The 24,006-nt window shown below is 38.7% G+C and overlaps 1 protein-coding gene and 1 long non-coding RNA gene across 2 annotated transcripts in view; one reads left to right on the top strand and one right to left on the bottom strand.

The window, feature by feature from the left end:
- LRRIQ3 (leucine rich repeats and IQ motif containing 3) overlaps positions 1-24,006 on the bottom strand; it is a 216,186-nt gene that overhangs the window by 276 nt on the left and 191,904 nt on the right. Inside the window, exon 7 of the mRNA XM_055585477.1 lies at positions 6,558-7,287. Within this exon, the coding sequence (XP_055441452.1) occupies positions 6,558-7,287 (730 nt within the window). The remainder of the gene's footprint in view (positions 1-6,557; positions 7,288-24,006) is intronic.
- LOC129655262 (uncharacterized) lies at positions 18,361-23,391 on the top strand. Its single transcript, XR_008715853.1, has 3 exons — positions 18,361-19,157; positions 19,241-19,362; positions 23,291-23,391. It is a non-coding gene; the product is annotated as an uncharacterized LOC129655262 (long non-coding RNA).

The raw sequence follows: 24,006 nt of genomic DNA, 5'->3' as shown, positions 1-24,006 counted from the left end.
AAAGCTCCACTTACTGAATAAAATTTTATTATATCATTAAATAATATTCATTTTTGGCTAATATTTCTAACTTTTCTATTAGCTGTAACTGAGAATTCTTAAAAACACTGGCTTAGATTCCCAAAGTGGCATCTAAATAGACTCTAGCATGATTTGCAGAATTTTTACTTAAGCCTCACTAAATCCAAGCTCTATCTAGGACTCTGTCTGTGGACAGTACTCCACAAATTCACATGTTGAAATACTAACCCACAGTACCTTAGAATGTGACTGTAATTGAAGAAAGGTCTTTTAGAGGTGTTCTTATAAGAATATGAGGGGACATCAGTGATACACACACATAAAACAAAGGTTATGTGAGGACACAGTGAGAAGGTAGCCATCTTCAAACCAAGGAGAAAGGCCTCAGGGGAAGCCAAACCTAAAAACATCTTCATCTTGGACTTCTACTTTCCACAACTTGAGAAAACAAATTGCTGTTGCTTAAATAACCTAATATGAGATATTTTGCTATGGCAGCCCTAGCAGACCAATAAAGACTCTTACTATGTTAGAGAAATGTGAACCAGATTTCTCAGGCAAACCTGAGAAATGCCATCAGCCTTAGGAGAATTATTTCATTAATACTCATTCATTCAAGAGTTATATACTATAAGGGTTGGCACTATCCCTAGATGCTTGAAACAAAGATAAATAAGGTATAATTATGAGACACTTACAGAAGGTAAAGAGAAATAAAGGTATATGAATATATAAATGAAATATATATCATTATACATATATTTGTTTTTAGGTATACTCAGAAATGTGGATTTGGAGAGTGGAAGAGAGGCCTAAGTCTAGAAAGTCTGCAACTTATTGACCACATGATTTTGAACATTACTTAAGTTCTCTCTACTTCCATTTTCTTCATCTTTTAAAAGGGAATAATTCAATTCATAGGATTTAGTGAAGGGCTAAATGAATTAATGCATTTAAAATCCTGGTGTACCCAACATTTAATAAGGTGTTAACCATGGCCATGGGTCTCATTCAGGTCTTGGGGTCCTCTTTCCAAGATAGCTAGTTGTCAGAATTCATTTCCTTCTCATTCTTCCTATATGATTCCTCTCATTTTCAAGTCAGCAATGTCGTGTCAAATCTTCCTTCTACTTGAGTTTCTTGACTTTCTTTTCTGCTTCTGCATTTAAAGACTCATGAGATATATTGGGCCCACCTGAAGAATCCAGAATAATCTTCCTATTTTAAGGTCAAACCTCAATTACAGGTGCAGAGTCCCTTTCCCACATAAGGTAGCACATCCACAGTATAGTATTGATGGGGACAAAGCCAGGTTTCCCAAGATGTGCCACTCTGGTACCAGAATTATTTTGAGCTAAAAACCATCTAGGCCCAAAAGAATCTTTGAACTTTCCCCTTATTGCCTAAAAGAATTTAAAATTGAGGGTATGTTCCAGGAAGAAGCTGTCACCATAGATAACTAGAATAAAGTGTTATATATTGTAGACAGGGAGGAACCTAGCAAAGCCCATTTGATCAAAATTTAGTCTGCAACTATTGTTTTTGGATGGCCTTGTAAACATTTTTTATCAAACATTAACTCTTTTGGCTCTTCCTGTGAATGACCTTACTTCCTTGAAACCTCAGCCCCTACCTTCTTCTCCTCAGTCTAGAGTATGTATATGTGTATTCACACACACACACACACACACACACACACGAAGATTTCCAAAGACATCAAGGCAAGTCATGGTGTATTTGCCTTGATGTCTTTGGAATTCTTCATACTTATGTGGATTCCCTTTGTACATGTAATTTGATTTTCTCCTGTCAATCTGTCTTATGCTATTTTAATCGCCAGCCAAAAGGAACTAATGGGGAAAGAGGAAATTCCATCTCCCCCCACAACAGTGGACATCCCTGGTGGCTCAGATGGTAAAGAATTTGCCTGCAATGCAGGAGACCTGGGATGGGAAGATCCCCTGGAGAAGAGAATAGCTACCCACTCCCGTATCTTATCCTATTCATAGTCCTAGGGATCAGGGCATGGTATCTTCTTGGGGGCCATAATTCTGCCTAGCACAGAGGTCTTGCATTACCCATTTCAAGACTAACTAAGAGCAAAAATAGAGGAATTATTAACAGGAAAATAGGAACCTAATCTTGAGACAGTACAAAATGAAATGATAAATATAGGATATATAGAATCTTATGGGTTTCCCAGGTGGTGCCAGTGATAAAGAACCTGCTTGCTAATGCAGGTGACTTAAGAGATGTGGGTTTGACCCCTGGATTGGAAAGATCCCCATGGCAACCCATTCCAGTATTCTTGCCTGGAGAATCCTGTGGACAGAGGAGCCAGGTGGGCTACAGTCCATAGGGTTGCAAAGAGTTGTGATACAACTGAAGTGACTTAGGATGCATGCACACAGAATTTTATAATAGTGCAAGAGAAAGTGAAACAAATTCAACCTTGAAGGACTAAAATTCCTTTGGGATAAAGTGAGTGACTTGCTGCGGAGGAAAGGTCAGAGGTGGTATTTGCATAGGAAGCTCTATAGCTGATGAAGTTTGAAATCTTTTGTGGGTAATGAGACAAAGAGCAAGCACTTGAGAGAACTGCTAAAGTTGGAGGCCACAGAATTGAAATCAGCATAAATTTACAAGTCACTGATGCCTTCCAGCCATTTTTACCTGAATACAAAAAATGAAGAGACATAATTGGACTGTTCCAACGTACGGGCTGAGGTAGTTAGCCTGGTGGAGGCAATGAAAGGAAAGGACATCAGAGACACTGGATGAAATGGGGAAAAGAATTCAATGTAATATTCCAGGAAGCTACATTAGAAAGTCTATAAGAAGGGTTATTTGAGGGGTGAGTGTCATAATATATTTGAAGAATACATGTGGGGAAAGGAAAGGAAAAAAAGAATTGAAAATATAAAAGATTTTAGTCATAAATAAATATACAGGAATTTAAAATTTAAGAGGTGGGGCAGTTCCAAGAGATAAGGGGGCACTTGTATGATTGTGGAAATGAGTTAAAAGGCTGTTGGGATTCAAAAATGTTTAGGTTAGGCAATTAAGAGAATTGTTCTTATGAATTCCAAAGTTAACTGTGATAAAGGCAGAAGCTGGATAAAGGAAAGCTTCATGCATCAACATAGAAAGACTACAGGGAATGACAGGAGGTCAACTGATGACAAAAATTAAGGACAAGAAGAAGATGATGTAACTGGATAACTGCCTTAGGTTCCAGATCTTGCAAGCTAAATGGTACTCTACTCTAAAAAGGCACAACACTGCTCTGCCCTGAGCGGTGTCATCACTTTTTTTAGAGTAGGGACAAGAATATTTGGGGAAACTTATGACCAGGCTTTTACCTGATACAGAACTTCTTTCATTTTAAAGACTCTTTTAAATTCATTCTTAACACTCCTGTGGGTATTTTATCAACTTCCTAAACTAGACTTTGCAGTTCCCCTTTCTTCATTCATTTTTCCTCATTCCAGAACAGGATCATGAAGCTATATTCCCAGTAATGACTTTGTTAGCTATTGAGATTCATTAGAATGCTTTTAGTGGTGTTTGATACATTAATGAAGACTCAACTGGCAAAAAAAGAAGTGAAAAACTTCTGAAATCTTTACACAGATTTTACTTTTTTGAGTCACAGCTCTTTTCTGCACATTGATACTCAATCTTTATTTGAAAATGTTTATAATAAGACTCATAGTGCCTTTTAGGAAACATTACTGACATAATCAGAACATTGCCTTATTCCTGTGTGCTTTCAAAGATATCTTTGCAGCAGCTTACAAGAAGAGATAATTCAGTTAATACACATCAGGAAGCTTACTTGACTCTATATCTTCTACAAATTAATGATGGCCAGATATTAAATTTTCTGTAATAAAACTAAGTTGATTAAATTTTCTTTAACACTGATTTGTGCTAGACTTGTATTTTGATATAATAGGCTAGCTTTCATTCTCTTTTCATTCGTTCCTCCAAAATATATTTTCTATTAAATTATAAAAATTTGTTTCCAAAATCTTTCTCCCCCTCCCCAACATGGTATACATTAAGGAAAATATTTGTAAATTTTGGAGGAGAAAATATAAAATGTTTTTCATACTTAAAAAGATATAAAGTACCTCAGTAAATAGTTATAAATTTGCTTCTAACTAGGAAAAGACAAAGCTAGTGGAGGTGATGGAATTCCAGTTGAGCTATTTCCAATCCTGAAAGATGATGGTGTGAAAATGCTGCACTCAATATGCCAGCAAATTTGGAAAACTCAGCAGTGGCCACAGGACTAGAAAAGGTAAGTTTTCATTCCAATCCCTAAGAATGACAATGCCAAAGAATGCTCAAACTACCACACAATTGCACTCATCTCACACACTAGTAAAGTAATGCTCAAAATTCTCCAAGCCAGGCTTCAGCAATATGTGAACTGTGAGCTTCCAGATGTTCAAGCTGGTTTTAGAAAAGGCAGAGGAACCAGAGATCAAATTGCCAACATCTGCTGGATCAGGGGAAAAGCAAGAGAGTTCCAGAAACACATCTATTTCTGCTTTATTGACTATGCCAAAGACTTTGACTGTGTGGATCACAATAAACTGTGGGCAATTCTGAAAGAGATGGGAATACTAGACCACCTGACCTGCCTCCTGAGAAACCTATATGCAGGTCAGGAAGCAACAGTTAGAGCTGGACATGGACCAACAGACTGGTTCCAAATAGAAAAGGAGTATGTCAAGGCTATATATTGTCACCCTGCTTATTTAACTTCTATGCAGAGTACATCATGAGAAATGCTGGGCTGGAAGAAGCACAAGCTGGAATTAAGATTGCCGGGAGAAATATCAAGCACCTCAGATATGCAGATGATACCACCCTTATGGCAGAAAGTGAAGAGGAACTAAAAAGCCTCTTGATGCAAGTGAAAGGGGAGAGTGAAAAAGTTGGCTTAAAGCTCAAAATTCAGAAAACTAAGATCACAGCATCTGGTCCCATCACTTCATGGCAAATAGATGGTTAAACAGTGGAAACAGTGTCAGACTTTATTTTTTGGGGCTCCACAATCACTGCAGATGGTGACTGCAGCCATGAAATTAAAAGATGTGTACTCCTTGGAAGGAAAGTTATGAGCAACCTAGATAGCATATTCAAAAGCAGAGACATTACTTTGCAAATAAAGGTCTGTCTAGTTAAGGCTATAGTTTTTCCAGTGGTCATGTATGGATGTGAGAGTTGGACTGTGAAGAAAGCTGAGTGCCGAAGAATTGATGCTTTTGAACTGTGGTGTTGGAGAAGACTCTTGAGAGTCCCTTGGACTGCAGGGAGGTCGAACCAGTCCATTCTAAAGGAGATCAGTCCTGGGTGTTCATTGGAAGGACTGATGCTAAAGCTGAAACTCCAGTACTTTGGCCACCTCATGTGAAGAGTTGACTCATTGGAAAAGACCCTGATGCTGGGAGGGATTGGGGGCAAGAGGAGAAGGGGACGACAGAGGATGAGATGGCTGGATGGCATCACCGACTCGATGGACATGAGTTTGCATAAACTCTGGGAGTTGGTGATGGACAGGGAAGCCTGGCATGCTGCGATTCATGGGGTTGTAAAGAGTCAGACATGACTGACCAACTGAACTGAACTGAGGAAAAGACAAATGCTTTCTTTTTATTTTATACTTCTTTGTAGTACAGACGACTTTTGAAAACAATAGCATTTAAAAATGTAAATGAAATAAGCAGTTATGCAGGAGACTGGAGTTTGATCTCTGGGTCAAGAAGTTCTCCTGGAGAAGAAAATGGCGACTCACTCCAGTGTTCTTGCCTGCAGAATACCATGGAGAGAGGAGTCTGGCGGGCTTAGTCCATGGAGACGCAAGGAGTCAGACATGATTGAGGGACTAACACTTTCATTTTTCACTTTCATGATCTTTATGTATTTCTAGATAAGCCTTAAACATATGTATTCATGGTTTGGCCACTTAAAATATCACCAGGATAAAAATGGCTGACAAGCCTCAATCTAATATCAGAAAAAACAAATGAACAAACCTGTGTGAAGAATATACAAGGGTAAGAAAGGGTAAAAAAAATCACCAGGGTCCTGTCTTGTGTACCCTTTAGTATTATATGTGTCTTTCCATCTCTTTGAGCTTTCCTACAACTCTAAGTTGAGGTGGATGACCAAACCTCTAGAAACTTAATGGCCAAGACAATGACTGAGATCTGTCAACCTTACCTTTTTTAACTGTGCTTTTCCTGGTTACCTCTCATAATTGGTTCTCTGTCCCCAATATCTCCTTTTATATTTAGCTGAAGATGATATTTATGGTGATGGCTTCAGCTATTGGGGGGTACTCAGTTTTCCTGGGTCTCTCCCATGTATAGATGTTATTAAACTTTTGTTTGATTTTCTCCCATTACTCTGTCTTTATATCAATTTAATTCTTAAACCAGCCAGGAGAACCTAGAAGGCAGAGGCAAATTTCTTCCTCCCTGACAACTTGAAAGCTACTATTATATAAAAACTGTACCTACCTAATTTCCTTCATTTGTTTAAGTAAATCCCTTTGGTACTTTTCAGTTGCCAGTTTTTGCTGAACAATCAGACTTTTCTCTTTCAAGGCAGCCTGCTTATTCTTCAATCTGTCAATTGCAATCATTCCTTTGGTCAAAAGAGTGCGCTCATTATTTAGGTTCTGAATTAATAAGCGGTCTTTAGCCTTTTGTTTTTTTTCTTCCAGGAACTGAGCTCTTCTCTCTTTAAGTTTCTCAAGGTAGCTGGATCTATCCTGATAAAGTTGTTGTAAACCATCCTGAATTATCTCATCATCTCTTGCAGTCAGTTTATGTGTAGCATATATTTTATTATTTAAATTTTCTCTAATATTTATTCTACTTCGTTCTTGGGCCATTTGTGCCATGCTTACAGCTGTTACTTTATTTTTACTGCTTTCCTGCTTCTTTTGTTCTGAGAAATATTTATCAACATCACAAAGTGGTTGGAGTTTCATACCAGCTCTGTGTGTTGCCAAAAACTCTCTTCTTATTTTCTTTCCCATCAGCATGTCTTTTATTTTAACTACTGGTTTTTGATGATCAGGAGAAAATGGCTGGGCATACGTAGGAAAATAATCTTGTTCTCTTGCTCTCAATAGTGCAGCATATCTCAATGAATCTAAAGTATGTATGGGTAGTTTGAACACTGATATCCTAAAACTGACATCCAATTCTTCATCCTCAGTTTCATCTTCAGACTCTTTCTGACCTACATCACACAACAGACAAATATAATCCATTACACAAGTGTTAAGCACAGTTTATTTTCTGTCCCAAATGTTTTGAAAGCTACATTAATAAAGTTGAAAAGAACCTACTATTTACCTTATTAAGAAACATTTCCCCAACTGATATTCCTTTTCAGTTTGTGATTTAATCATGATTTTGGAGAGAAAAATCACTATTGGAACATTTTAACAAAGAAATACAGAGATTACTGTATTTCCTTTATTATTTCTCACAATTATTTAACTTGCTCTGACTCAGTAGCAGCATTTTATCTTATACTAAGTATGTAATTATACATATCATTTTTACATATAGTTATTATTATCTTGGGATTCCCTGGTAGCTCAGTAGTACAAGAATCCACCTGCAATGCAGGAGATGTGGGTTCAATCCCTGGATCAGAAAGACCCCCTGGAGAAGAAAATGGCAATCCACTCTAGTATTCTTGCCTGGAGAATTCCATAGACAGAGGAATATGGCAGGCTGCCATCTGTGATATCACACAAAGTCAGATGTGATTTAGCAACCAAACAACAATAATTACTATCTCACATTTGTAAAAGACTTTGTCATTCATTTTACCTTATTTTTCTTAACTCTAGTGAGAACTAATAGCTGCCATCAAAATTGTTTTTCTCTTCATTGAACATGCAAAGAAACAAAATCTCTCAGCTTCCTCTATTCTTATGTGTGGCCACGAGATTAAGTCTTCTCCAGGACAGTGTGCATAGAAGTTATATGGGTAATGTCTGGACCAAGGCTATTAAGACATAAATGTGCTTCTTCTGTATTTTCTTTCTGCTTCTGACCCACTGCACAGAGTTGAGGATTAAGTGCTAGAAGATGGTAGATCAACAGACTCTGGCTCCCTGAATATCTGATTTTTCAAAGAAGTACTCAGTGACCAGGATTATCCAACTTAGACTCTTATGGAAGCCAGAAATAAAAGGCAATTATGTTTGATCAACATACATTTCTAGGTTTATTTTTTTTATCATAGCCAACCCATCCAATATATCAATCTAAATGAGTCACATTATTGTTCATTATTTATTTTATGACAAGCTGGTGGATGAAGTGAGGCTCAGGTGGTGAAAAAAATGTGAAAAAGGTGAAAAAAAATGCTGATTAATCTTCAGAAAAAATGTTTCCCATATTTGATTGATTATTGCTCTCTATTAAAACTGCATCACTGCTTATTCTCATCTATGAGGGTTCTATCTTTTCTAATCTTTTCATCTTCTAATAGAAGATTCTTTTAAAGTTTCATATGTCATAATGCCAAATTTTATGGTGGAGCATTTATGGAAGTTAAGGTGGCCATGAAGAATGGCAGAGCCTGTGGGCTAGTCAGGCAGTAGGAAAGAAGCGGACAGGTAGGATTGTCACTAAAGGCCTCAGGAATATTAACATTAGAAAAGGAAGCAGATTCTAGAGCTAGCAAGTGGAAAAAGTAATCCACCAGGATACAAAGCCAAAGTGTCCAGAAATAAGTATTAAGGGTTGAGTCCATAGCAAGGCACTAGAGACTCAGAGGGATGAAAGCCAGAATTTCAAGTCTAGAGCAAGCAGGGTATGGTCTGGAATGACTACCTAGAAAAGGCACTTTTACGCATAAATTTAATTTTATGTGGATAGCTTGATATGAGAAAGTTGGCAAAGAATTAAAGGTCAGGGCTAGAAAACACAATGTTCCTAAAGGTTCTGGTTACCAATTCTGATTTGTGTGTGGTGGAGTTTTCCCATACTCCCAAGCAATACTCTGACACCAGCTGGGTGTCCTACAATTCAACTTAATTCTAGCACTATCTACCTAGAGATAGGATCAGATCCCACAGGTTATGAGCTCAGTCCTACCAGGCTGTCTGCCTCCTTCCGGACACCAATCGCAAGTCTATCACAGGAGAGAAAGGGGCAGGGAACAATCTTTAACAGAATGACATAGCTCAGGAGGAAACATAAAAACTGGTTAGAACCTACTAGGCCCAAGATGGCTGAAGATTCGACTTCTAGCAGACCTTGAGCCTTATTATACCTTCACTGTAATACATCAGTAAGCTAAATGACACTCCTGTAGGCACCATGATAGTTCTGAGGCTGATCATAAAAGCCCAAAAAGTGAGTGGTGGCCCAATTTCTGGAAATTTCCTCCCCTTCCCCCAAATAGTTGTATTAATCCTCTCACTTCTAGCCTATGAAATTGTGTGTGTGTGTGTTAGTGGCTCAGTCATGTCTGAATCTCTGTGACTCCATGAACTGTAGCCTGCCAGGCTCCTCTGTCCTTGGAATTTTCCAGGAAGCATACTGGAGTGGGATCTTCCTGACCCAGGGATTGAACCCAAGTCTCTTGCATTGCAGGTAGATACTTTACTGTCTGAGCCACCAAGGATTTACTAGGTGTAGGCAAGTTATTTACTTCTTTGGACTTCAGTATGATAACTGTGAATGGATATAATAATACCCAATTTATAGCGTTCCCAATTATAGGGTTCTAACTGGATTAAATGAGTTAAGATAAAGAAGCCCAACAAGGTATGTATAATTATTAGAACAATGCCTGACAAAGAGTAAGAACAATGTTAGAGTGTTTTTTTGTTTTTTGTTTTTTATTTTTCATTATATTTTATATGGAAAAAAAGGAGTTTATCTTATCTCTTTAATTCCATCGATGGTATTATGTTCAAATAGCCATATAATTTAGTAATGAATAGGGAAAAGACAGCAAGGTACTTTTTCACACCCCTCAACATCCACTGGACACTTAACATAGAAAGTACAGGAAAACCTTCTTTGTATATGTATTTTATTTCGAGACTGTATAATTCATCTCACTCATTATAGGAAAAATATTAATAGAAGTCAAGTGATAAAAGTGCTCTCATGTTTCCATAACCAAATATATAAACTTGTCTGTATAGTCATGCATCTTCTTCTACCCTGAAATTCTTCACACATGCTTTGGACCGATCCCCCAGTAGCTTTGCTTCTATGATTATCTTAGCTTTCTCCTTTATCATCCCTCTCTACTGGATCATTCACAGCCATGTTTAAACAACCATAACCACCTCTATCACCATCAATGCAAAAACCACAAATGACCCTCATGGCCCTCTAGTTACCATTCCATTTTTCCTATTCAATTTTAGAATGAAAACTATTGAGAAAGTTGTCTCCCTGTACTATGTTCTTGTATTCACCTTTTAGTAACTCGTCAATTTACCATTTTCATTTATATATGGATTTTAACTCTACTGTTCTCACTCACTTAAAGCTCTCCCTAACAAAAGCTTCTATGGTGGTAAGTATAAAGGACACCTTTTTTTTCTGTTCTAATTTTTCTTGAACTTTCAATGGCATTTAACAGAGTTGATCACTTGTCCTTTTTGAAAAACATTTTTTCATATTTTATGATTTCTAGATTTTCTAAAACTCTCCTGGTATCATGAAGATATCTTGTCCCCCCTTATATTGTCTAAAGCTCTCATGATTTTTCTTCTAGCTTTCTGATAACTTCTTCTTAGTTTTGTTTGCAGACTCTTACTTTTCATCAAATTTCTGGAGTGGTTGAAGATTTAATACTATGTCCCCTTCCCATCTCCACTTTCTATGCTGAAGTGAATCACTCATGGCCTTAAATATCAGCTTCTATGCTGAGAACTCTCAATTTTATCATTTCAAGTTGAAAGTCTTATATGTATTTTTCAAACTTGGCACATTCAAAACACATTCAAAAGATCTCATTTGCTACCAGTAATCAATTGCCTCTAAAAATTAACCCTCCCTATCTCAACAAATAATACCTAATAGCTTATTTAGTTTTATCAATCAGTCTTATAGATTTTATCTCAAAAATATAGCTCAAATTAACAGATTTTTTGCTTCATTTACTTGCTATCACCCTACTTCAGGTTTTTATTAACTCTTACTTTGACTATTTGCAATGTCTTCTTAAGTAGTCTCTGCATTTTTCAACATACATCTCACACAGTGATCAAGCCAGAGTAATCTCTTAAAATTGTGGGTTTAAAGATCTATGACTTATGTATGCCTTCATGATAAAATTCAAGTTCCTTGCCATAGCCTACAAAACCTTGCATGATTTTATACTTGTTTTCTCACCCAATATAATCTTCCAACTATTTCTAACATGCATTTCTAACTGCTATAGGCAAGACATGAATGATTTGTGGAATTTTTTCCAGGCACAGTTTTTGAGTGCCAGAACTATAAAAGAGAAAACAAGATCAGGTCCTTTGACTATAGTTTTACAAATAGAAAGTTCAATTTGACTTAGTTAAATAAATATGTGGGTACTATGATCCAGGGTCTTGAAAAAATGAAAATAATGCTGACTCTCAAGAATTCTACAGTATAAGAAAAAATTGTAAGTCTGGCGGGGAAGGCAAATACATAAATGAGACAACTTCTAAGGACTCTTGCATGTGTTAAAACAAAAGTATACACAGGAGCCTAATAATCACTGAAGAAAGACATCTGGGTCAGGAAGGTGGTTGTCAGCAAAAATGTTCTGGAGAAAGTAACAGTTTACTCTTAAGGAGAGACATTATTTTATATTTGTATTATTATAAAGCTCATGTTTTGGGTATGTGGGAAAATATAATGAACTTGCAAAATGTATAGGTAAGTGAATAGGAAACGAGGCATTCCCAGGAAAAAATAATTTCATAATCAAAGATGCAGATGTGAAAAAAAGAAATATGAAATTTGCTTTTACAAAATATAAGGTCAGCAGCTTTTATCAGAAGTTAGTTGCTAGAAATGTCCAGTAAGCAAGAAGGTACATGAACAGAATCTAAATGCTGAAAGATAGGGAGATAAACATTTGGGAATCAATAGCACAGAGTTTTTTAGGTATAACTATGAACATAATCTGAAACTCCAATACTTTGGCCGCCTCATGAGAAGAGTTGATTCATTGGAAAAGACTCTGATGATGGGAGTGATTGGGGGCAGTAGAAGAAGGGGACGACAGAGGATGAGATGGCTGGATGGCATCACTGACTTGATGGACATGAGTTTGAGTGAACTCCAGGAGTTGGTGAAGGACAGGGAGGCCTGGCGTGCTGCAATTCATGGGGTCACAAAGAGTCAGACACGACTGAGTGACTGAACTAACTAACTAACTAATTAACATAGAGCCAGACATCCTGAAATGTGAAGTCAAGTGGGACATAGAAAGCATCACTACAAACAAAGCTAGTGGAGGTGATGGAATTCCAGTTGAGCTAATTCAAATCCTGAAAGATGATGCTGTGAAAGTGCTGCAATCAATATGCCAGCAAATTTGGAAAACTCAGCAGTGGCCACAGGACTGGAAAAGGTCACTTTTCATTCCAATCCCAAAGAAAGGCAATGCCAAAGAATGTTCAAACTACCACACAGTTGCACTCATTTCACACGCTAGCAAGGTAATGCTCAAAATCCTCCAAGCCAGGCTTCAGCAATATGTGAAACATGAGCTTCCTGATGTTCAAGCTGGTTTTAGAAAAGGCAGAGGAACCAGAGATCAAATTGCCAACATCTGCTGGATCATGGAAAAAGCAAGAGAGTTCCAGAAAAACATCTATTTCTGCTTTATTGACTATGCCAAAGACTTTGACCGTGTGGATCACAATAAAATGTGGGAAATTCTGAAAGAGATGGGAATACCAGACCACCTGACCTGCCTCTTGAGAAATCTGTATGCGGGTCAGGAAGCAACAGTTAGAACTGGACATGGAACAACAGAGTGGTTCCAAATAGGAAAGGGAGTACATCAAGGCTGTATATTGTCACCCTGCTTATTTAACTTATATACAGAATACATCATGAGAAACGCTGGACTGGAAGAAACACAAGCTGGAATCAAGGTTGCTCAGATAAATGTCAATCACCTCAGATATGCAGATGACACCACCCTTATGGCAGAAAGTGAAGAGGAACTAAAAGGCCTCTTGATGAAAGTGAAAGTGGAGAGTGAAAAAGTTGGCTTAAAGCTCAACATTCAGAAAACGAAGATCATGGCATCCAGTCCCATCACTTGATGAGAAATAGATGGGGAAACAGTGGAAACAGTGTCAGACTTTATTTTTTGGGCTCCAAAATCACTGCAGATGGTGACTGCAGCCATGAAATTAAAAGATGCTTACTCCTTGGAAGGACAGTTATGTCCAACCTAGATAGCATATTCAAAAGCAGAGACATTACTTTAACAAAGGTCTGTCTAGTCAAGGCTATGGTTTTTCCTGTGGTCATGTATGGATGTGAGAGTTGGACTGTGAAGAAGGCCGAGTGCCGAAGAATTGATGCTTTTGAACTGTGGTGTTGGAGAAGACTCTTGAGAGTCCCTTGGACTGCAAGGAGATCCAACCAGTCCATTCTGAAGGAGATCAGCCCTGGGATTTCTTTGGAAGGATTGATGCTAAAGCTGAAACTCCAGTACTTTGGCCACCTCATGCGAAGAGTTGACTCATTGGAAAAGACTCTGATGCTGGGAGGTATTGGAGGCAGGAAGAGAAGGGAATGACAGAGGATGAGATGGCTGGATGGCATCACTGACTCGATGGACTTGAGTCTGAGTGAACTCCGGGTACTGGTGATGGACAGGGAGGCCTGGCGTGCTGCGATTCATGGGGTCACAAAGAGTTGGACACGACTGAGCGACTGAACCGAACTGAATGAACATAATCAAGGGAAGACAAGAGAGCTAAAGATAGAATCTTGGAAAATCAATAATTATCAAGTATATACTAGGTAAACCAAACATTAAGGAGGAAAAATGTTTCCCAGACTCTTTGTATGTAAATCTCTAAAGAAATCACTATATGTAAAGGAAACCTGTATATGTATGCACCCTGGTTTGCCATGGATAGTCCCACTTTATGCCTACCATCCTAGTGAAGGTTAGCTTCAGAAGTGACCTAGTTTGGAAGAAAATTATATGGCCACCCTAGCTACATGGATACTGCCCAATGATAGACAAGAAGTAGGATAGTAACACTGTGTGATCTTCATTGTTTAAGTTAAATACAGATCTTAGTACAATGCCTAGGACTTAGTAGAAATATAATAAATATTTTTGTTAAAACTTAGGTTAAGAAACCCCTGAGGCTTCAAGAAAGTTACAACCATGCCTATTTTGTTTACCAATTTATACTAAGCACTTTAAAGAATGTCTGGTCCATTCTTTCAATAAATATGTATCTACTATTTTTTCTAGGGACAGGCCAGCTCAAGGACACTCTCCAGTTTGGTTTGAAGGCTATTGACAATAAATTTGCACTTACTTCTTACTGCATTTTCCTTTCAGTATTCCCCATATCTCTCATTATTCCCTTTAAAAAACCTACACTTAAAATATAAAAGTTACAACTTCTGAACAGGACTTAGACACTTCTTATCTTCTTCTCCTGCTATTTCCAATACTTCAAAAGACCCCATGTGAGTCAACACCTATAAAAAGATTGTATCTTGAGTAACATAAATGTGATCATCTATTGAGCCCTTACTATGTGTACATGCTGGGCTTACTTTCTTATGCAATATTTTTACCACTTACATTGATTACTTCATAAGATAGATATTACTGACCAGTAATCATAAGAATATGTTAATATTTACTGAATGATTACTATATGTCAAACTGCTTTGAGTCCTTTAAACAAATTATCTCATTTACCAATATGAGATAAGTTCAGTTCAGTCACTCAGTCATGTCCGACTCTTTGCGACCCCATGGATTGCAGCACGCCACGCCTCCCTGTCTATCACCAACTCATGGAGACTACTCACACTCATGTCCATTGAGTCGGTGATGCCATCCAACCATCTCATCCTCTGTTGTCCCCTTCTCCTCTCACCTTCCATCTTTCCCAGCATCAGGCTCTTTTCAAATAAGTCAGCTCTTGGCATCAGGTGGCCAAAATATTGGAGTTTCAGCTTCAACATCAGTCCTTCCACTGACTATTCAGGACTGATTTCCTTTATGAGAGACAGATTCGATCTCCTTGCAGTCCAAGGGACTCTCAAGACTCTTCTCCAACACCACAGTTCAAAAGCATCAATTCTTCGGTGCTCAGTCTTCTTCATAGTCCAACTCTCACATCCTGGAAAAACCATAGCCTTGACTAGGTGGACCTTTGTTGGCAAAGTAATGTCTCTGCTTTTTCAATATGCTGTCTAGGTTGGTCATACCTTTTCTTCCAAGGAGTAAGCATCTCTTTATTTCATGGCTGCAATTGCAATCTGTAGTGATTCTGGAGCCCCCCCCCAAAAAAAAGTCTGTCACTCTTTCCACTATTTCCCCATCTATTTGCTATGAAGTGATGGGACCGGATGCCATGATCTTCGTTTTCTGAATGTTGAGCTTTAAGCCAACCTTTTCACTCTCCTCTTTCACTTTCATCAAGAGGCTCTTTAGTTCTTCTTCACTTTCTGCCATAAGGGTGGTGTCATCTGCATATCTGAGGTGATTGACATTTATCTGAGCAGCCTTGATTCCAGCTTGTGTTTCCTCCAGCCCAGCATTTCTCATGATGTTCTCTGCATATAAGTTAAATAAGCAGGGTGACAATATACAGCCTTGATGTACTCCTTTTCCTATTTGGAACCAGTCTGTTGTTCCATGTCCAGTTCTAACTGTTGCTTCCTGACCTGCATACAGATTTCTCAAGTGGCAGGTCAGGTGGTCTGGTATTCCCATCTCTTTCAGAATTTTCCACAGTTTATTGTGATCCACACAGTCAAAGGCTTTGGCATAGTCAATAAAGCAGAAATAGATGTTTTTCTGGAACTCTCTTGCTTTTTCCATGATCCAGCAGATGTTGGCAATTTGATCTCTGGTTCCTCTGCCTTTTCTAAAACCAGCTTGAACATCTGGAAGTTCACAATTCACATAGTATTGAAGCCTCGGTTGGAGAATTTTGAGCATTACTTTACTAGCATGTGAGATGAGTGCAATTGTGTGGTAGTTTGAGCATTTTTTGGCATTGCCTTTCTTTGGGGTTGGAATGAAAACTGACCCTTTCAGGTCCTGTGGCCACTGCTGAGTTTTCCAAATGTGCTGACATATTGAGTGAAGCACTTTCACAGCAACATCTTTCAGGATTTGAGATAGCTCAGCTGGAATTCCATCACCTCCACTAGCTTTGTAGTGATGCTTCTTAAGGCCCACTTGACTTCACATTCCAGAATGTCTGGCTCTAGGTGAGTGATCACACCATCGTGATAATTTGGGTTGTTAAGATCTTTTTTTCTACAGTTCTTCTGTGTATTCTTGCCACCTCTTCTTAATATCTTCTGCTTCTGTTAGGGCCATACCATTTCTGTCCTCTGTTGAGCCCATCTTTGCATGAAATGTTCCCTTGGTATCTCTAATTTTCTTGAAGAGATCTCTAGTCTTTCCCATTCTATTGTTTTCCTCTATTTCTTTGCACTGATCACTGAGGAAGGCTTTCTTATCTCTCCTTGATATTCTTTGGAACTCTGCATTCAAATGGGTATATCTTTCCTTTTCTCCTTTGGTTTTTGCTTCTCTTCCTTTCACAGCTATTTGTAAAGCCTCCTCAGACAGCCATTTTGCTTTTTTTCACTTCTTTTTCTTAGGGAGTATCTTGATCCCTGTCTCCTAGTGTGATGAACCTCCGTCCACAGTTCATCAGGCACTCTGTCAGATCTAGGCCCTTAAATCTATTTCTCACTTCCACTGTATAATCATTAGAGATTTGATTTAGGTCATACCTGAATGGTCTAGTGGTCTCCCTACTTTCTTCAGTTTAAGTCTGAATTTGGCAATAAGCAGTTCATGATCTGAGCCACAGTCAGTTCCCAGTCTTGTGTTTGCTGACTGTATAGAGCTTCCCCAAATTTGGCAGCAAAGAATATAATCAATCTGATTTTCATGTTGACCATCTGGTGATGTCCATGTGTACAGTCATCTCTTGTGTTGTTGGAAGAGGGTGTTTGCTATAACCAGTGCATTCTCTTGGCAGAACTCTTATAAGCCTTTGCCCTGCTTCATTCCATATTCCAAGGCCAAATTTGCCTGTTACTCCAAGTGTTTTTTGACTTCCTACTTTAGCATTTAAGTCCCTATAATGAAAAGGACATCTTTTTTGGCTGTTAATTAATTCTAGAAGGTCTTATAGGTCTCCATAGAACCATTCAACTTCAGCTTCTTCAGCATTACTGGATTACTGTGATATCAAATGGTTTGCCTTGGAAATGAACAAAGATCATTCTGTCGTTTTTGAGATTGTATCCAAGTACTGCATTTTGGACTCTTTTGTTGACTGTGATGGCTACTCCATTTCTTCTATGGGATTCTTGCCCACAGTAGTAGATATAATGGTCAGCTGATTTAAATTCACCCATTCCAGTCCATTTTAGTTTGCTGATTCCTAAAATGTCAACGTTCACTCTTGCCATATCTTGTTTGATCACTTCCAATTTGCCTTGATTCATCGATGTAACATTCCAGGTTCCTATGCAATATTGCTTTTTATAGCATTGGACCTTGCTTCCATCACCTGTCATATCCACAACTGGGTTTTGTTTTCACTTTGGCTCTCTCTCTTCATTCTTTCTGGAGTTATTTCTACACTGATCTCTAGCAGCATATTGGGCACCTACTGACTTGGGGAGTTCATCTTTTGGTGTCCTTTCTTTTTGCCTTTTCTTACTGTTCATGGATTCTCAAGCCAGGAATACTGAAGTGATTTGCCATTCCCTTCTCCAGTGAACCACATTTTGTCTGAACTCTCCACCATGACCTGTCTGTCTTGGGTGGCCCTAGATGGCATGGCTCATAGTTTCATTGAGTTAGACAAGGCTGTGGTCCATGTGATTAGATTGGTTAGTTTTCTGTGATTGTGGTTTCAGTCTCTCTGTCCTCCTATGGAGTAGGATAAGAGGCCTATGAAAGTTTCCTGATGGGATAGACTGACTGAATGGGATACTGGGTCTTGTTCTGATGGGCGGGGCCATGCTCAGTAAATCTTTAATCCAATTTTCTGTTGATGGGTGGAGCTGTGTTCCCTCCCTATTGTTTACCTGGGGCCAAACTATGGTGGAGGTAATGAAGATAATGGTGACCTCCCTCAAAAGATCCCATGCATGTACTGCTACAGTCCATGCCCTGAACCCTGCAGTAGGCCACCACCAACCCATGCCGGAAACTCCCGGACACCAACAGGCAAGACTGGGTCAGTCTCTTGTAGGGTCAATGCTCCTTTCTTCTGGGTCCTGGTGCACAAGGTTCTGTTGTGCCCTCCAAGAGTCTATTTCCCAGTGCTGTGTAAGTTCTGGCAGCTCTATGGTGGGGTTAATGGCAACCTCCTTAAAGAGGACTTACTTATGCCATACCCACACCCAGAGCTCCTATCCTTGTGGAAAACCACTGCCGCCCCATACTTCCACAGGAGATGCTCAAACACAGTTCTGTCTCAGTCTCTGTGAGGTCCCTGGGTCCTGGTACACACAAGATTTGTTTGAGCCCTCTGAGCGTCTCCAGTAGGAATTGGGTTTGAATCTAAATGCAAATTCGCCCCTTCTACTGTCTTGCTGGGGCTTCTCCTTTGCCCTTGGATGTGGTGCATCTCCTCATAGCTGCTCCAGTGCCTACCGTCTTACTGGGGTTTCTCTGACCTTGGACGTGGGGTGTCTCCACACAGTCATCAAGCGAAGCACAGCACTGCTCCAACCTTGGACATGGGGTATCTATTCATGGCTGCTCCAGCGAAGTGCAGGCCCCACTCTTGACCCTGGATGTGGGGTACCTCCTCACAGCCGCTGCTCCTGACCTTGGATGTGGGGTACTTCCTCACAGCCGCTGCTCCTGACCTTGGACATGGGGTATCTCCTCACAGCCAACCCAGTGCCGTGCAGCTGGAGTACTTATGAGGTAAGTACTATACTACTTTTATTCCCATTATCAGATAAAGAAACTGAGGCTGAAAGAAGTAGTCAATACATTGGAGTAAGAACTTAACATCTGGCAAAAAAAAAAAAAAAAGGCCTGAAGACTTTGGAAAAAGATCAGAAGCAAGTATATTTAAAGGTATGTTAAAACAAAAATATTAACACTCTTAAAACACAATCCAGAGAATTAAACACAATATTTGCAATGCCAACAATATAACCCAAGTGTTAGTTGCTCAGTTGTGTCCTGCTCTTTGCGACCCTATGGACTGTAGCCAACCAGGCTCCTCTGTCCATGGGGTTTTCCAGGCAAGAATACTGGAGCAGATTGCCATTCCCTTCTCCAGGGGATCTTCCAAACCCAGGGATTGAACCTGGGTCTCCTGCATTGTAGGTAGATTCTTTACCATCAGAGCCACTAGGGAAGCCCAAAACACATAAAAATTATATTATGAAAGATTCATGAAAGCTAGCAGTTCAAATAAACTACAGAACTCATGCAACCATACATGCTATTTAGATACCTTCTTTCTGTAGTCTCTGTGAAGTGGTACAACATTATATCAGTTCAGTTCAGTCACTCAGTCCTGTCTGACTCTTTCCAACCCCATGAATCACAGCACGCCAGGCCTCCCTGACCATCACCATCTCCCGGAGTTCACTTAAACTCATGTCAATCGAGTCAGTGATGCCATCCAGCTATCTCATCCTCTCTTGTCCCCTTCTCCTCCTGCCCCCAATCCCTCCCAGCATCAGAGTCTTTTCCAATGAGTCAACTCTTCCCATGAGGTGGCTAAAGTACTGGAGTTTCAGCTTTAGCATCATTCCTGCCAAAGAACACCCAGGGCTGATCTCCTTCAGAATAGACTGGTTGGATCTCCTTGCAGTCCAAGGGACTCTCAAGAGTCTTCTCCAACACCACAGTTCAAAAGCATCAATTCTTCAGCACTCAGCTTTTTTCACAGTCCAACTCTCACAACTGTATATGACCACCGGAAAAACCATAGCCTTGACTAGACGAATCTTTGTTGGCAAAGTAATGTCTCTGCTTTTGAATATGCTATCTAGGTTGGTCATAACTTTCCTTCCAAGGAGTAAGCATCTTTTAATTTCATGGCTGCAGTCACCATCTGCAGTGATTTTGGAGCCCAAAAAAATAAAGTTTGACACTGTTTCCACTGGTTCCCCATCTATTTCCCATGAAGTGATGGGATCAGATGCCATGATCTTCGTTTTCTGAATGTTGAGCTTTAAGCCAACTTTTTCACTCTCCTCTTTCACTTTCATCAAGAGGCTTTTTAGTTCTTCTTCACTTTCTGCCATAAGGGTGGTGTCATCTGCATATCTGAGGTGATTGATATTTCTCCCAGAAATCTTGATTCCAGCTTGTGCTTCCTCTAGCCCAGCATTTCTCATGATGTACTCTGCATAGAAGTTAAAGAAGTAGGGTGACAATATACAGCCTTGACGTACTCCTTTTCCTATTTGGAACCAGTCTATTGTTCCATGTCCAGTTCTAACTGTTGCTTCCTGACCTGCATATAGGTTTCTCAAGAGGCAGGTCAGGTGGTCTGGTATTCCCATCTCTTTCAGAATTTTCCACAGTTTATTGTGATCCACACAGTCAAAGGCTTTGGCATAGTCAATAAAGCAGAAATAGATGTTTTTCTGGAACTCTCTTGCTTTTTTGATGATCCAGCGGATGTTGGCAATTTGATCTCTGGTTCCTCTGCCTTTTCTAAAACCAGCTTGAACATCTGGAAGTTCACGGTTCATGTACTGCTGAAGCCTGGCTTGGAGGATTTTGAGCATTACCTTGCTAGCATGTGAGATGAGTGCAATTGTGTGGTAGTTTGATCGTTCCTTGGCATTGCCTTTCTTTGGGATTGGAATGAAAAGTGACCTTTTCCAGTCCTGTGGCCACTGCTGAGTTTTCCAAATTTGCTGGCATATTGATTGCAGCACTTTCACAGCATCATCTTTCAGGATTTGAAATAGCTCAACTGGAATTCCATCACCTCCACTAGCCTTGTTCATAGTGATGCTTTCTAAGGTCCACTTGACTTCACATTCCAGGATGTCTGGCTCTAGGTGAGTCATCATACCATCATGATCATACCATTATCTTGGTCATTAAGATCTTTTTTGTACATAGATTGTGCTAAATTTAGTATTTATATTAATCTCTAGAGATTATAATAAATCCAACAGATAAATTAAAAATCCAACAGATAAATTACAATGGAATATTAAAAAAATTATTTGAATAATCAAAAAGAAAATAGGAAGAAATAAACAGAAACAAAAACTAAGGACCTATAAAAAGCAGAGCAAAAACAAATAAAATGGCTGGGAATCCCACTTTAAGAGGACTACTGTCCTTAAAAGAAGAGACACCAGAGAGCTTGCTTTCACCACTTCTCCTTGCACACATGCTCAAAAAGGGCCACACTGAGCACACAGCAAGATGGCTGGCATGTACAAACCAGAATGAGAGGTCTCACTAGAAATGGTCTGCTGATCACCCTGGTACAGACTGGAGTTTCTACAGCCATTAGGCTCCCTTTTGTCATAAATTTTATATAAAGCCTTTCGAGTTCATATGTTGTCTGACACTATTCTACAGTCATGGCAATAGAAAGGGGCTCAGGAGGCTTTCTGTCACTTGAAAATGTGCTTGAGCTGTGAGTTACTGCGTGTGGTGCTGTACTATTGACAAAAGACTCATGAAATAGGTTCTTAACATGGCACATAGCCCAAGGTGTGGCTGACTTGGGGTAGGGCCTCCCAAATCCAGACTAATCATCCCTTGGTATCCACAAGGGGTTGGTTCCAGGACAACCCCTCACCCTACCCTGCCCGGCCCTGTGGTTACCAAAATTCACAGATGCTCATGTCTCTTATATAAGATGGTATAGTATTTGTATATATCATATATAGATTACTTAAAATACTTAACACAGTGTGAACGCTATGAAAATAGTTGCTTGTGACTAGCAAATTCAAACTTTTTATTTTGTAATTTTCTGGATTTTTTTCCCTATATATATTTGATCCTGTTGGTTAAATTTGTGGATGTGGAGCCCTCAGATATAGAGGGGTGACTTGTACAGATATATCAGATACTTCAATCCATTCTTGGTTGATACACATTTTTAATGATATACTTCCTAGAAGCAAAATGGCTTTTCTTCTGTAAATTAGAATTTCATCATAATTTTGAAATGTAAGATGATATACAAATTCAACTAGATTTGAAGTCCATTCACATTTTCATACACACATACACAATCAAGGTTATATCTGTCAATTAAAGAAATAGGAAAATAAATTCCTGCACAGAATATATCAACTATTGGAAATGTCTAAATTATTATAAACACTATATTTTTTATCAGTTATTCAGCCTAAATTACTTCCTATTGGAGACTATGAAGACTTAAAAATGATTATCATTAAAAATTGGTATATTAGATGCTTACTGTTACTTAGCAAATTACTCTAAACACAAAGGCTTTAAAACAATAAATATTTATTTTTTCACAGTTTCTTTGGATTAAAAATGTAGGAGTAGCCTAGCAGGGTGGTTGTGGCTCAGAGTTTCCCAACGATATTATAATCAAGATGTCAGCTAGGGTTGCAGACAATTAAAGGCTGTTCTGGAGTTGGAGGATTCCATTTCAAGCTTGCTCATTAACATGATTATTGACAAAGGTCTAAGTTTCTTACTGGCTGTTGGATAAAAGCCTCAGTTCCTTGTCTGTGAGCCTTTCAAAATAATTACTTGGTATACATATGTGTGGGCTTTCCCAGTGGCTCAGAGGTAAATAATCTGCTTGTAATATAGGAGACAGAAGAGATGTTGGTTCAATCCCTGGGTTGGGAAGATCCCCTGGAGGAGGAAATGTCATTCAGCTTCAGTATTCTTGCCTGGAAAACTCCATGGATAGAGGAGCCTGTCAGGCTATAGTCCATGGGGTCACAAACAGTTGGATAAGACTGAATGACTAAGCAACAGTTGTAGCATATATATGTATCCTTCTGACATGGCAGTTGACTTTCCCCAGATCAAGTGATCTAACAGAGAGAGCCCAGAACAGGACACAACATCTTCTGTGATGAAGTCTTGTGAGTCACATATCATCTCTTTTGTCATATGCTGTTCATTATATTTAAGTTACGAAGTCTACTCCACAAAGGGAGGAGAATTAGGGTCTACTTTTTGAAGAGAAGAGTATCAATGGGTTTGTAGACATTTTAAAAATCACTACATCTGATGTAAATATTTTATATTCATGGGATTCAGGCTCAAGTCCATCAATGAGATGGTTCTGAAGACTACTTATAAGTTTTATATAAATTTAAAATTTGATATCTAATCATTTATATTCTATTTTTATTACTGTAATTGTATAATATAAACAATACATTTTCTACTAATTACAAATTCTCTGATTTTAACACAACAAACTTATAAATATTATTATTATTAATTGGTGCCATAACTGGAAGCACTGTCTTATAAAACTGGGACAAAATCCACTCATATAGTTCATAGAGAATTCTGCTTGTGCAATAACTATCCATCTTAACTCTTTCTATAAGGACTATGTCTTATATCTCTTTATATCTTCTATAGTTAAAATCATATTTTCCATTTTTGGTATATGATTTTAAAAACTCAGCTATTTATTGAATATAAGTATTAATATACAAAACTGGGATTAAAAAATATATGTGTGAAATGAACTTTAAATATATTGATTTTTCTCAAAGGCAGTCT

Source organism: Bubalus kerabau, chromosome 6 (assembly GCF_029407905.1).
Source record: "Bubalus kerabau isolate K-KA32 ecotype Philippines breed swamp buffalo chromosome 6, PCC_UOA_SB_1v2, whole genome shotgun sequence".
NCBI lineage: Eukaryota > Metazoa > Chordata > Mammalia > Artiodactyla > Bovidae > Bubalus > Bubalus kerabau.
This window is presented reverse-complemented; position numbering and strand designations above follow the sequence as displayed.